The 12,880-nt window shown below is 32.0% G+C and overlaps 2 protein-coding genes across 5 annotated transcripts in view; both read left to right on the plus strand.

The window, feature by feature from the left end:
- The first annotated feature begins 1,234 nt into the window (after positions 1-1,234).
- LOC146533968 (uncharacterized) lies at positions 1,235-9,258 on the plus strand. Of its 3 annotated transcripts, none has more exons than XM_085194662.1 (8): positions 1,235-1,412; positions 2,654-2,830; positions 3,457-3,546; positions 5,024-5,224; positions 6,986-7,255; positions 7,378-7,720; positions 7,809-8,065; positions 8,358-9,258. In XM_085194662.1, exons 2-8 carry the CDS (start codon positions 2,681-2,683, stop codon positions 8,688-8,690), a joined length of 1,644 nt encoding a protein of 547 aa, XP_085050788.1. In that variant the 5' UTR covers positions 1,235-1,412; positions 2,654-2,680; the 3' UTR covers positions 8,691-9,258. The 3 variants fall into 3 exon arrangements, with proteins under 3 accessions (XP_085050788.1, XP_085050789.1, XP_085050790.1); XM_085194663.1 differs by having other exon boundaries at positions 2,658-2,830; XM_085194664.1 differs by lacking the exons at positions 1,235-1,412; positions 2,654-2,830; positions 3,457-3,546 and adding an exon at positions 4,811-4,932.
- Positions 9,259-9,868: 610 nt separating this feature from the next.
- mew (multiple edematous wings) overlaps positions 9,869-12,880 on the plus strand; it is a 54,077-nt gene continuing 51,065 nt past the window's right edge. For both annotated transcript variants that reach the window (XM_085194660.1, XM_085194661.1), the window contains exon 1: positions 9,869-10,258. In XM_085194660.1, coding sequence (XP_085050786.1) covers positions 10,083-10,258 — 176 coding nt within the window. In that variant the 5' untranslated portion in view covers positions 9,869-10,082. The remainder of the gene's footprint in view (positions 10,259-12,880) is intronic.

The raw sequence follows: 12,880 nt of genomic DNA on the forward strand, positions 1-12,880 counted from the left end.
CGTTTTTTTTCTTTAATATGGAAAAGCAAAAACTATATGTATCCTACATAAAAAATGTTAAAGAAATATTTCGAATAATGGAGAAATGTTCTATAAAGGTTATTAACTTTTGATAATACAGCAAAAATAAGCTGACTTCGAAAAGTTTCATAACAAAGTTAGTTAAACGATATTTTAATTCAAAAAATATTTTTTGAAAAAGATGTCTTGTTAAAAAAAAATGCGCTCTATATACTTTTCAATTCGCCAAGATAAGATGGTTCTATTTTGAAATGTATATTAGGGGCACGGCAGTGCCTACGCCATTTTTTGTGTGACCTTGGTTTATGATATATTTATGTTATTACCAGTATATACTAAGTATAGTATACTACAAGTACAGTAATTAAACAAACTAAGATAATAAAAATAAATGGTTATTTTTTAATAGATTTTTTGCAAATTAAATGTATAATATTGGTAATAACAGCAATAAGTTTACAATCAGAGTTTTCTAGATTCTGTATTTAATTCAATATAACAATATTTTATAGTTCTAAGTATCTAGACTTATTAAATCTGAATGCATAAACTTATCGGAATTTCACTACAGGGTTGCAGAAATTCTTATTTTAAACATGCGCAGGCGCCGGTGTGTTCACATAAGTGTGGGTGTTTGACACTGTAATATAGCTTATTATACTATGTATGTAGTACGTACCAATGCGTTTCAAAACCATAAGATACATCCAAGATTTATAGGCTCTAAGCCCTAAGGCATGGACTTGGAGAATATTAATCTTCGAATTGGTAGTTATTCAATAGTTCCTGACTTTTACAATAATATACTAAACAGACTAAATAAATTTGGGTAACAGTTATATTTATTTTCCCTGGCACCAAAATTTTCATTATTATCAATAATTATCCTGGCACATGTCATGGAATATTAGTCAAGTATTCATTTGTGACTAATAAATACTAATTCGGAGGTAAACATGTCCATGGTAGGATTCATCTGAACTTTGCACTGAAAGGAGGACAGTGACGTCGACCTCGACGTTTTGTGATGTATCAATAGCTGGAAGTTGGACGCATGCGTAACTTTTGCATCTGTGTGAGTGAGTGTCTGGTGGAGCACGCGGACCCTGCGTGCTACTCTCTCTTTCTTTCTCTTTCTTCTGTAGCACTCTGTCCTTGTCATTCATCAGCATCGACTGGGGAGGACCGATTATACAAGTTTTAAAATACCTCAGTTATTGCGTTAACCCTCAGTCTCGTTCGAGTTGTGCTTCAGAATAGTCGCCTAGCTACCTCGTGACAAACGTCCGCAATTGTGATCATACATTTTGTATTGCAGATTTGAAACTTTTTTCTTGGTCATAGAGAGGAATCGGAGTTGAAGTCCGTCGATTTATATTTCTTACATTAAGGTAAGAGTTTGTCCTGGTTGAAAAAAATGGAATTTTTGGAATTGGAATTTCATGGAATTTTTAAGTAAAAGCGTATAAAATAAAAAGGTGGTAAAAATAGGAAATATAAAATATGAGTGTAACTTTCTGGCGAATACCTTCGTGCGGCGACGTGCACAGCAAATGGCCGACATAGATGCATTGGTTAGGCGCTTTCTCCTTCATCGTCAAACTCGATTTGATTTCAACACTTTCTCACGCTTATTAGTGTGAACATACGGGTTCAATTAACACAAATATTTTAAAATTTACATTTAAATTACTCTAGGACGTATGTGGTATTTAAAAGATTGAATTTATTTAAGTTTTTTTTATAATGTACCTACAATTTTAATACAAATAAAACAAACCATTTTAAATAAATGCCCTACTTTGGGTGACAATTTTTTTTTGTGTTACTGCAAGGTGTGTGAAATATTTATGATGGATCCCGAAGATATTTTTTTTATCTTTATTTTATAAAAGAACCATTACCTGTTTGTCAACCTTTTATGTCAACCACCAGTTCCCGGTTTTTGAATTTCTAAGAACACTTATTTTTTGTTCAAAAGGTTCAGTCCCTTGAGAGTACGATCAGGTACGATCCTTTTTTCTTCTTCAAATCCTTTTTTCAGATCCTTTTTTCTTTTTTCTTCTTTTTTCTTCTTCTTTCGTTTCGTTTTAAGGAAGTATTATTTGAATTTGTACTTAGGGTGTATTATTCGATTAAATTTCTTTTTTTAATATTATAATTTAATATTTTAAATGCCTTAATAACAAATCAAATAAAAAAATATCTCGATTATACCTTACGTTATTATTATAACGAGTTAAGGTACTCCTTATTTATTTTATTTTCTTGGAAGTTAATAGTTACTAACATCTATACAAGAATTAAAAAGAGGTACATTGCAAGAAGGTTTACAATGAATGTTCACTTGTCCAAACACCGTTATTGAGTAAACATTTATATACCTAAACTATTTAAATAACTTAGGATCTAGCAAACATATAGTTTAAAAAATCTATGACTCATTTTAAAGATTAAAGTCCCTTCTCTTATCAGCATTTAAAACTATTTCCTTGTTTATTCATTTATTGTTAAACAACCGTTACTTTTAACTTGTTTTAAATGTTATCTTCGTTGTGTGCCTAATCTTCTTCTAAAATATTTTGTTTATAATATGTATTGCGGTATATAATAATTATTTTTTATTTTTTAGACAGGTAAAAGAAGATAAGAAGTAAAGATGATGTCCAGCCCAGCCATGGAATTAGAAATCGAGGAAGCCCCTTTAGCCTTGCGCCGCTTGTGGAATCTTACTCGGGCCCGTCTTGCTGGTACTTCCACCGCATTGCATGAGGAACCAGCTTTAGTAGAGACCTTACTTCCCGCTCAGGTATCCACATATTCTATATACTTATGATATTTTAGGAAATTAGATATTTTGGTTTAATATAAAAAGTAATTTGTCACACTCGAAGCATACGTTATCTGTATGATTAGTAACGAGTGCTTATTATAATTAATATAACAATTAAGTTTCATAAGATAAAAAAGAACCTTATCTTAATTCCTTTACTTATTTTCATACCTTTTTGGTTGTTCAATAAATTAAGGTCGTAGCGACCTCGCTCCGACCTGCCCTTCATAGCCCAACGTAGTAATAAATATATATATTTTAGCAGGAAATTTATATTTGTACATACATGCCTTTCAGTAATATTGAAATTCTTAAATGTCCAATCATTTATGAAGTCAAGGGCTTTACGAAGTGCGAGTGTTTGTCTGACCTGCTTTTGCTATCACAAATGACCGTTATCTCCGTAGATATTCTCATACTCTTCTCACCTCCTGACACGAGATCTTCAGTATCTAAGTCAAGATTGTCTTATCCATATTTTATTTTATGATAGTAAAATATTAGTGACCTATATTTTTTTAATCTGTATTAATTATATAAAAAATAAAATTAGATACATTTTTAAATTTCATATATTTTTACTTGCTATATTTTTCTTATAGGATCCAGAAGTGACGCCAAAAACTTGCATACCAGTTCCTAGCGACTACGAAAGTGATGGTGAAGAAGCTTTTCCAGAACTAGACGTTCATGTGAGTAAACCTATACTTATACAATTTTTGTTTTCTTTAACAAATATTATTTTTATTGCGTTTATTTCTGTTTTAGTACTAAAGATAACTGTTGGCAAGTTTCTATTTATAGAAATACATAAATTTAAATGTTCTTGACTGAATCTGTATAAGCAAAACAAAATTTTAAAAATATATAATCTTGGGATTATTGGCAACCTATTATTGATATTGATATAGATTACAATTTAAATATAACAGGACTTTATTAAAAATGACCCTATACCTTATAATGTAGTGGAAATTACAAGGAAAATAACATTTAAAGGGAAAATAATTAATTATTCTAAATCTATTTACACATTTACATACTTTACGTAATTTTGGCACGCTCTTACTCCATGTAAAAAGCGTGAACCGTCACCAACGCCACACCCCCCGTCCTTTAGTTATCAATTGACGTCACAATCTGACCCCCTGCGAATATGATATGAAAATAATTCCTACCTCACTTGCGATAAGTATATTATTATTTTAATACTTAATTAAAGCTATCTCGTATCTGTCTTCACATTGGCTTCTTATTGATGAAGAATTTATCGTGCTTCTCTGTCATATTATTAATGGGGTACGGTTAATACTGATTTGGAAATATAAGGATTCCGTATTTTTTTAACTTTCTATACATTATTATATATTTTAGCCCAGGCTTTGCTGATGTGTATAGATAGTGATGTAGTGATAGTGGGTAAACCTGCATTGTCTAATTCTTTAGCTTTAATAAATAAATTTCGTGTGATTATAAATTCTTCTAACGGAATTATGTGTAGGTAGTAGATCTGTAAACATGAACGAAAAACTGGTGGGACGTGGTTAAAAATAGATTTTACATTCCGTGCTTTGGACTTTGGTCGACATAAATCACGGATGATTGAGTCAATTGAATTTCATTAAGCAGACGCGCAAACAGCAAAATATTTTTTCTGTACTCTTGAATGTCCTTGGTGAATGATATAATAGAACTAACCAATTATTGTCTGATCAAAGTAACAAGGTTGTTAAGGAAAAAATAATTTAATTCTATCCAAGGTTTCTTATGACTTTTGTAATCATTTATGAATAGGTATTTTTAAAATATAGTGCATGATCCGTACTCTCTCGTAAAGAAGTTCTTTTTTAAATATTTTGGCACATATATTGAAAACATTGTGTCGTAGTACATTACGTTATAATATGTTGTGCCAATTTTTGTTGATATTTTTAACTTCCGTTATTCTCTTTTGGGGCGGCTTACGGAGTAGTCACATTTCCTAATTGATGTATCCATTAACCAAAATGTTGAAAACTCTTACTTGTATGGGTTGTGACTCCAGATTTTGTGAATGCCTTAGTTTTGATATTATTAAGGTTGAAAAAAAAACATACTTCAATTCCAAATCCCAGAAATAGACTACGTACTATCTACATAAAGGTTTTTAACGAAGCTAAAACTTTACAGGAGAAACCAGAGCTTCCAATCCGGTCTTTGTGGAGCGAAGGTGCTTATGAAAAAGAAGTCCTTTTGGATGCCAGCACTCTGGGAGATGTGCCCGCGGTGTACCGCGTACCGGCGCCAGCACCGCACCAAATGCCCGTCATTGGAGTTTATATCGATCCTCGAGTCAGGACTGGCTTCAGATACAAAATTAGACCGATGCAGGTGAGACGAGAAATTCAATTAAATACTCTTAAGAAAATCATCACAATTCGTTGCCTGTTTAAGAAATCGTCGCATTTCGTAATCATGATTAGAAATGTCGTAGATTGCTGTAATAAAGTTGTATAATAAAATAGCAATCTTCTACATTTCAGTTTAGTATTTTCGTAGTTGGGTTAATAAGTTTAAAACATTTATTTGACTGCGATGATTTCTTAAAACGTTTTGTTCAATGTGGCTTGATCACCGACTCGTGAACTTAAAAAAGACCAGCTTTTGTTTCATCTATGTGATGTAAATCGTCTTCAAAACAAAGAGAAAAACTACGAAGATCCATATTAGACGAGGGCAAAATTTTTCTTTTTGAACCGCTATCTAATCGGCTATATATGAAAAAATAATACTGTGTTTTAAATAGAATTGAGTTCGGAACTGGAACAAGTCGGTTTCTTTTAACATGCATTTGTGTTTTATGGACCCCACTATTCTTAAGTGTTTCTGCTGTTTTTATTATTTTGCAGTACAATTTATGAGATACCTTTAATTTAAATAACATTAATAATTTGATTTTATGAACTTTAGGTATGTTTTTGCAAGATTTGTTTTTTCAGAATTCAGGAGGATGGTGAGTTCTTCTTCGAAAAAATCTTGCAAAAATGTCCTATATCTATAGGCTTAGCGAAAATTCTTAAATATACGTGTATCATTCGTTTTATTTCTAAAACTAATATCAATGATTGTATTCGAAGAATTTTCGCAAAGTTTAATTGAATATTATTCAATATTGTAAATTATTATTGTTTTAATTTTCCATATGTGGTACACAATGAAAAGTAAGGTTGTCATATATATTGCGTGATAATGGAAGATTTTTTAATTTCATTTATATTTTCTTAATAGTATTGTTATATTACATAAACGTTTACGTTCATAAGTTTCAAAATAATAGTTTAAATAATTAGGTTTGATTATATCACTTAAGATTTTTTTTTCACCAATCTATGTATTTCAATGGCAACCTTACCCGTAAATGTTAAAAGATGCCGATAGTAACACAGTTGTTGAAACCATTATATTTGGTAATATTTTGATAATAAATCAGTCTGAATTCAATTCATATAGAGCACCAGTCCATTTTGGCGGTTCAAATAATTGGGAAGCATTAGGTTAGTGGGGTTAGACAGTGGGTGGCAGTGTCCGTTGCTGACATTTACAGAATGAAAATATCATCAACGTTCAACACTGTTGACTTGCCTGTGTTTGCCACTGGTTGTGTGCCGTTGTAGGCGATGGTATGTGGATCGTCCAGTTTTTCAGACCTACGCCCAGAGAGGCGCTCACAAAACAAACCTCAAGAACGCTCGCAGTGACCCGACAGGTCCTACTGACATTCTGGCCGGCAGCATGTTATAGGTAAACCATAAGTATCATTCATAAGGGCTTCATGCCATTCTCATATATTGGTCCCTATAATGTTTAAGCATTCATATAATTTTTCAATACATTGGGATTTCCATTATTTACATGTAGATTATATACATTATGAGAGTCAAATATTTATTACACATTTATTTAATCAAATGATACACATAAAACATTTAATATTAATTAATATTATGTAAAATAACTATTCTGTTTTTAACGTACAATAGTATACATAAAAACAAACAAAAATGTCTTAATCTTGGAACAATAATAAATATAGTCTTTAGAACTTTTTTCCTTTTCCGGAGCAATGTATAAATCATATTTTAAATATTTCAGACTTTGGATGCTCCTCCACTATCGGTGAAACCTCGATACTTGTTCGACGGGAGGGCTCTGGTCCTGCAATCGATTGGCCGGGGATTTGCTAGAAGATTAACGTTTGAGCCTCATGATTCTACTTTAAATGAAAACAACAATTTCTTTTGGACCGATTCACGGCCTGAAGGATTTGTCTTTGAAATTGAAGCTATTTCTGTTGGAGACAAGTTCACTATTTATGATGCCAACCACGAGCCGCAAGGAATATTGGAAGTAGTGCAGCAACAGGTAAAAACAACCTTTCGTAATTATAATATCTAATATGTTTTTGAGAGTTATAATATATTCTTATAGAATTTGATCACATTCACTTTATCCACACTTATTAATTATTATTATTATAATTGCAGAAAAACCAAATCGAGATTGATCAAAAAATCTCAGCAGATGGATTAATTGAAAAGAAAGTGAAAATTAATACACTTTGCAAAGTGGAATGGTACGAGAATGATGGAATCACAAAATTGGTTCCAGTCACTGGCACTGCCATGTTAAAGAAGGGCAAAGGAAATGCAGTTGTTGCCAGGGTTGTCAACGTTGCTATTGGCATTAAGCAGTTGAAGAAGGGATACGAACTGAAACCTGGCATTAAGTCGTCTTCAAGGAGGATCACGGTTAACGGATGTGATCTCAACGATATTCCATGCCAGTACTCCATTGTTGGTCTTGAGAGATATGAACTGCCCGTAGTTGGTAAGTATTTGTATTAAAATATGTTTTCACAACGATACATGATTTGTAGAATCTTAAGTGTGTATAAATTATGATTTTTTTTTACTAGGAACCTACGTGGATCCTCGTATCGTCCCTGGATTTTATTATCGAGTGAAGCCAGCGACAAGCCGTCGTCATTTGTTTGAAGGCCGCAGCTTACTATTGCAATCCGTTGGCATGGGCTACGGAAAACGTATCACTTTTAAGCCAGACACTCTAAATGCCCCAGAAAACTACTTCTGGTCTGACTCTCACCCTGAAGGATTAGGAATGGAACCACGTGCTGTACACCCTAATATGAAGTTTACAATTACAGGGAACGGGGTGAGCGTTTTTACTATAATTTAACTAAAACATAGATTTTGAGTTACTTGGTTATAATAGTATTTCGAATAATTTATTAAAACAATTAAAACCAAATTTACAAATTAAAAGGTAAATAAATGGTACATCAAGGAATCATTTTATGTATTTTCTAATAACATCCATGTTGAATACTTATTAATAGCTTTTGGCAGCAGATTTAAACTCATTGTTGGACGTTTGCCAAATGTACTGAAATTCAACATAGATGTTTTAAGACAGCTATGAATTATAATTAATGTTATTATTCCAGGGTTTGCTTGGAGAGGCTAGTGTGTTCAGAGCGGACCTGCCCCAAATTGAAGAAAGGACTGAATATGTAGATGTGCCGGGGCTAAAAGGAAAAGCTGTTGAGAAATATATCCAGGTGGATGTCACTTGCCACGTGAAACTGGCGACGACCGGTGGAGGCTCAGTCGACTCCGAGGTACATCTAATGAAGGTGTCCGGAACCGCTCTCGTGCGTAAAGAGCCGGGCCAAGCTGTTGCCAAACTCATGAAAGTATACAACGTCGGCTTGGACTCGCAGCTCAACCTGCTTTTCGCTCACTCCCAAACTGAGCTAACCTTTCATCCAATGCCTTAAGTAGCCATCGAGACCAGACGGTATTACAATACATGTCACGACAAATGTTGCTTACAAAATGTATTGTAGTATCAAAAATATCTACCTGGCGCGACATAGGCTCCGTCAAACGTCAATCGATTCTTACGCGAGTTTGCAACCAATGGAAGGTTCATACGAAATGTGCCTTTGCCGCTATTTGGTTGTAGATTCGTACGGCTGCGTACTTGAATGGATGATATCGTCTAAAAAAATGGCGTGATTCGAGATCGTTCATACGGATCCACTACATATTGGAATGTCAACGTCAACTTTCAAAATGTAAATTTTATGTTTTTCCCTTACCCGACTATTTTGACTGAAGAATATAATTATGACTTTGATGACTTTATAATATGACAGAATCTGGTTTTTCACATAACTAACATAAATTATCTCGGAGAGAGTAGTAAAAGACTAGATACAAAATATTTTATGTTAACTCAAAATTTTTAAAAACTGACTCTGACATTGATAATAATTGTTTACTATAATTTTTGTTAAATTATTTTTTCTCAATATTTTTAATAAATAATTACAATCTATCAAGTGTATGTGTTTTAATGCAGTTAATGTAAAAAATCTTTTTTCTATTCCTTGTCACAAATTAAAATGCTTGTACGTCTTATATTTTCTATATTTAGAAAGTGTAAGTAGCAAAGATTAGAAGAACACAAATAGACCATGTTTCTTATAGTTATATCAGGATTACTTAAACGAGCCATTCTTATGGAGTGTTAGTCACTCTAAAGATCTTAGATTATCCGTCGTGGCACGTGTGACCGTAAATATGTCTGTTGTAGGTTCTATTTCCACTCGGGAATTATTTTTTTAATATTTTTATTTCCTCGTTCTGGTAACAAGACTCAAAAATTCAGCGGAAAGTGAGGAACGGAGTGTCTTAACACTAGGTTTAAAGGATACCTTGCAATAAACGTGATAAAGCGTGAAGCTGAAAAAAAATAAGACATCTATTGGTAGCTATTGAACCTTTCTTGTCAAAATTAAATGTACAAAAAACAAATGACACTACAACAAATAGATCACAACAGATGGCGGTAGTTAGCGAAGGCTGTTGTTTTATAAAATCATAATTCCCCACAAGATGGCGCTGTACGAGGCCGACGTTAACAGTTTTATGAGTTCAATCGTCTCCGTCGTGCGATCTGCCGCGTGAACTCTACGTTCAACGTAGAGTATGGGGCTTGTTATGTCTACGTAGAGTGCCGGCGAGCGTCGAGCGCGCTGGGGGTCTCCTTGTCTGTCCGTAGATTGTTCCTTACATGTAAACCGCGATGTGCCAAATAAATATAGATAGTTTGTGAGTTGGTGCGATAACACTTTTTGCGATACGATTAAATTACAAACTCCACGATGGCTGCAATTTTTTTGCATAACGGTGTCTTATTTTTGTGCATTTTACATTGTGTCGCCGGTTTCAACTTAGAACCGAGGATTCCTGTGATAAAGTTCGGCGAGCCAGGTTCTTATTTTGGATTTTCTGTTGCGGAACATCTCACTGTCGGCAGCGGTGGCGAAAAAACTAGTTGGTAAGTAAAAAACTGTTTTGAATAATAAGTAATTATGATGTCATATGTGAAGGCCGCTTCCTTACATGTGTTGTCTACCTCAACTTTTATACGTCTTTCGAGATGTTAAAACAATAAAAACTCTGTGTTCGGCTTCAGTAACGTGAACGATGAACGTTGCCCTTATCAGAATGTAGAACTATTGATATATTCCAAGAAATATTTGTAATGTAATCGTAGGTGTGAATAATCATAATATCATGAATCTATAATTCTAAAGTGCGATAAAAAGATATGCGTGAGTTGTAAATAATATAAAGGTTATTTTTGGATTTGTAATGGACTCTATATTATTTTTGTTGCTTCTATTTATGCTAAACGATTTTTGTATGTACCTACCAATCTATAAGTAAATTTAATATTGCAACTAAGGTCACAAACCTTTCATTATCTAATCTTAAAGTTTGCATAAGTTACATTTACGTAAGTGAAAGTTATACTTTGATTGCACTTAGGAAATATTTAAATATAGAATATTTTCAACTTGTTATAATACTGTAACAATAGCAATTATATAATAACTATTTATTTCTTGGATTATAAATAAACTGAAAATATCTTTGATAATTATTATAATTTTATATTTTTGTATAAGTATGCTATTGAATATTTGTTTTAATATATTTAAAGAAATTAAATACATATTAACCTAGAAATATAGTTAAAAGACTTGCGCACATGTGAATATAAAATATTTTTTGGCGCCAAGATGCTGAGTTTTCCTCATAAAGATTTACAAGTAGACAATCAGCGTAAGTAGTATAAAGCATTGTATTTTAGATAACGGTCAATAAACGAAGTTATATATATATTTTTTTATTTTAAGGTGAATGCTATTGTTAGCTGAATTTGTAAGATTTTTGTGCTGTTACGTTTTTCAGATTAAAAAAATAGTTTAATTTTAAATTTAATAATATAAATATTTTTTTAACAGCAATAACTTAATTTACAGCAAATGTTTGTTTTTTTTTGTTTTGAATACAAGAGATAGATTTTAAAAGTGACTCACTTTTAGTAGCAGACAGAATAGATATCATGAGATAAATTGTATATTATTGGAAGGTGTCCAATAGTTCGCCCTGTCTCCTGTCTGGGTTACAAATTATGTGCATTGTGCAGTATTTTTACTATACGACCTATAAAATATAGGTTTTTATCTAAATGCATACATTTTCAAAAGGGATACAATAACTTAAAATCAAAAAAAAAAATTATGTTAATATCAAATTAAGTTATTTTCGTCTCACATATCTTAAATTATTAAACTTAGAATAATTGTATATTAAAATATATTTTTATACTGTCACGCTATATCCCGCACATAGAAGGGTAGGCAGAGGATACATTGTGTTAAGACACTACGTTTCCCATTTTCCGCTGAATTGTGGAGGCACTGCGTGTTGAGTAGCGGAACTCAATGACGCTCTTTGATTCATTACCAGGTCGAGGAAATGAATATATTAATTATATAATTTCCTCGAGTGAGAATCAAACCCACAATCTATCGCGTTACATTTACATACTCTGCCCACGACGGCCTCAAAACTTTCTTTTTAGAAAGCTAAAAAAATAATATTTTTCGACAACTTCTTAAAAACATACTTACTTTTATTGTAAACATTATATGACATACTCAGTTTATGTGTAACACATGCTTACTAGATACATGTGGGAGTTTGTTCACAAATAAAGACATTTCTCACAATTTGACAGATCCGCGTAAAATATGGAACTTACGTAACGTTTATTCTCTATTTGTTTAGGTTCCGTTACGTATACAGATAAATATCTATACTTAAAATCAAAAAATAACGCCTACAGTTATGTGCATGTCTCAATGAAAACAAATTATTATTTATATTAGTCATTCGCAAAAATATATCTATCGCTAAAAAACAAATTAAAATTTACTGATAGCTATCATGGTATTTAACTAAAATGATTTTAGTATTTCTGGGTAAATATTCATTAAGTACAAATATTTTTCTAAATAAAGTAAAAGTCTTTGTTGAAATATAAAAATATATTTACACAAAGAATCCAGTCTCCTGGACTAGGGTTGTCCCCCAACAGACGATGGATCACCAATTAAATGTTCACACATCGTGCCCAGCGGGACACTTACTGAACTGTATGGATGCTCCTTAGAAATTAAACCTATTCAGTACACTAGAAGGAACGATTTATTAAAAATGATATATTTCCGTATTTCTTTGAAACTAATTTTATAAAATTGCCAATATAATATTTATTACATCTTCAGGAAAATATATTTTTTTAATATAGAAAAAATAAATATATTCGAAGTAGATCCGATTTATAAACTCGACATTGTTACACTTTACAGATTAAAATTTAATTTTTTATTGTTATTATACAAGATTTTTCATATTACCCAGACATTACGTAGATTTATATGAAATTTTGTACATTACTACGCCCATGATGGAGCTACATAAATAAAAAAAGTTTAAATAACGTGGCCTACAATAAGTAATTTTATATTTCATTTCTTATTATATTTATTTCTTAGTATATATTATTTTATTTTAAATAGAAAAAGCGAAAATAAGAACTGATCAT

The sequence above is a fragment of the Heliconius melpomene genome, chromosome 12, assembly GCF_056956725.1.
Source record: "Heliconius melpomene rosina isolate 202511_hmr_F chromosome 12, ASM5695672v1, whole genome shotgun sequence".
Lineage (NCBI taxonomy): Eukaryota > Metazoa > Arthropoda > Insecta > Lepidoptera > Nymphalidae > Heliconius > Heliconius melpomene.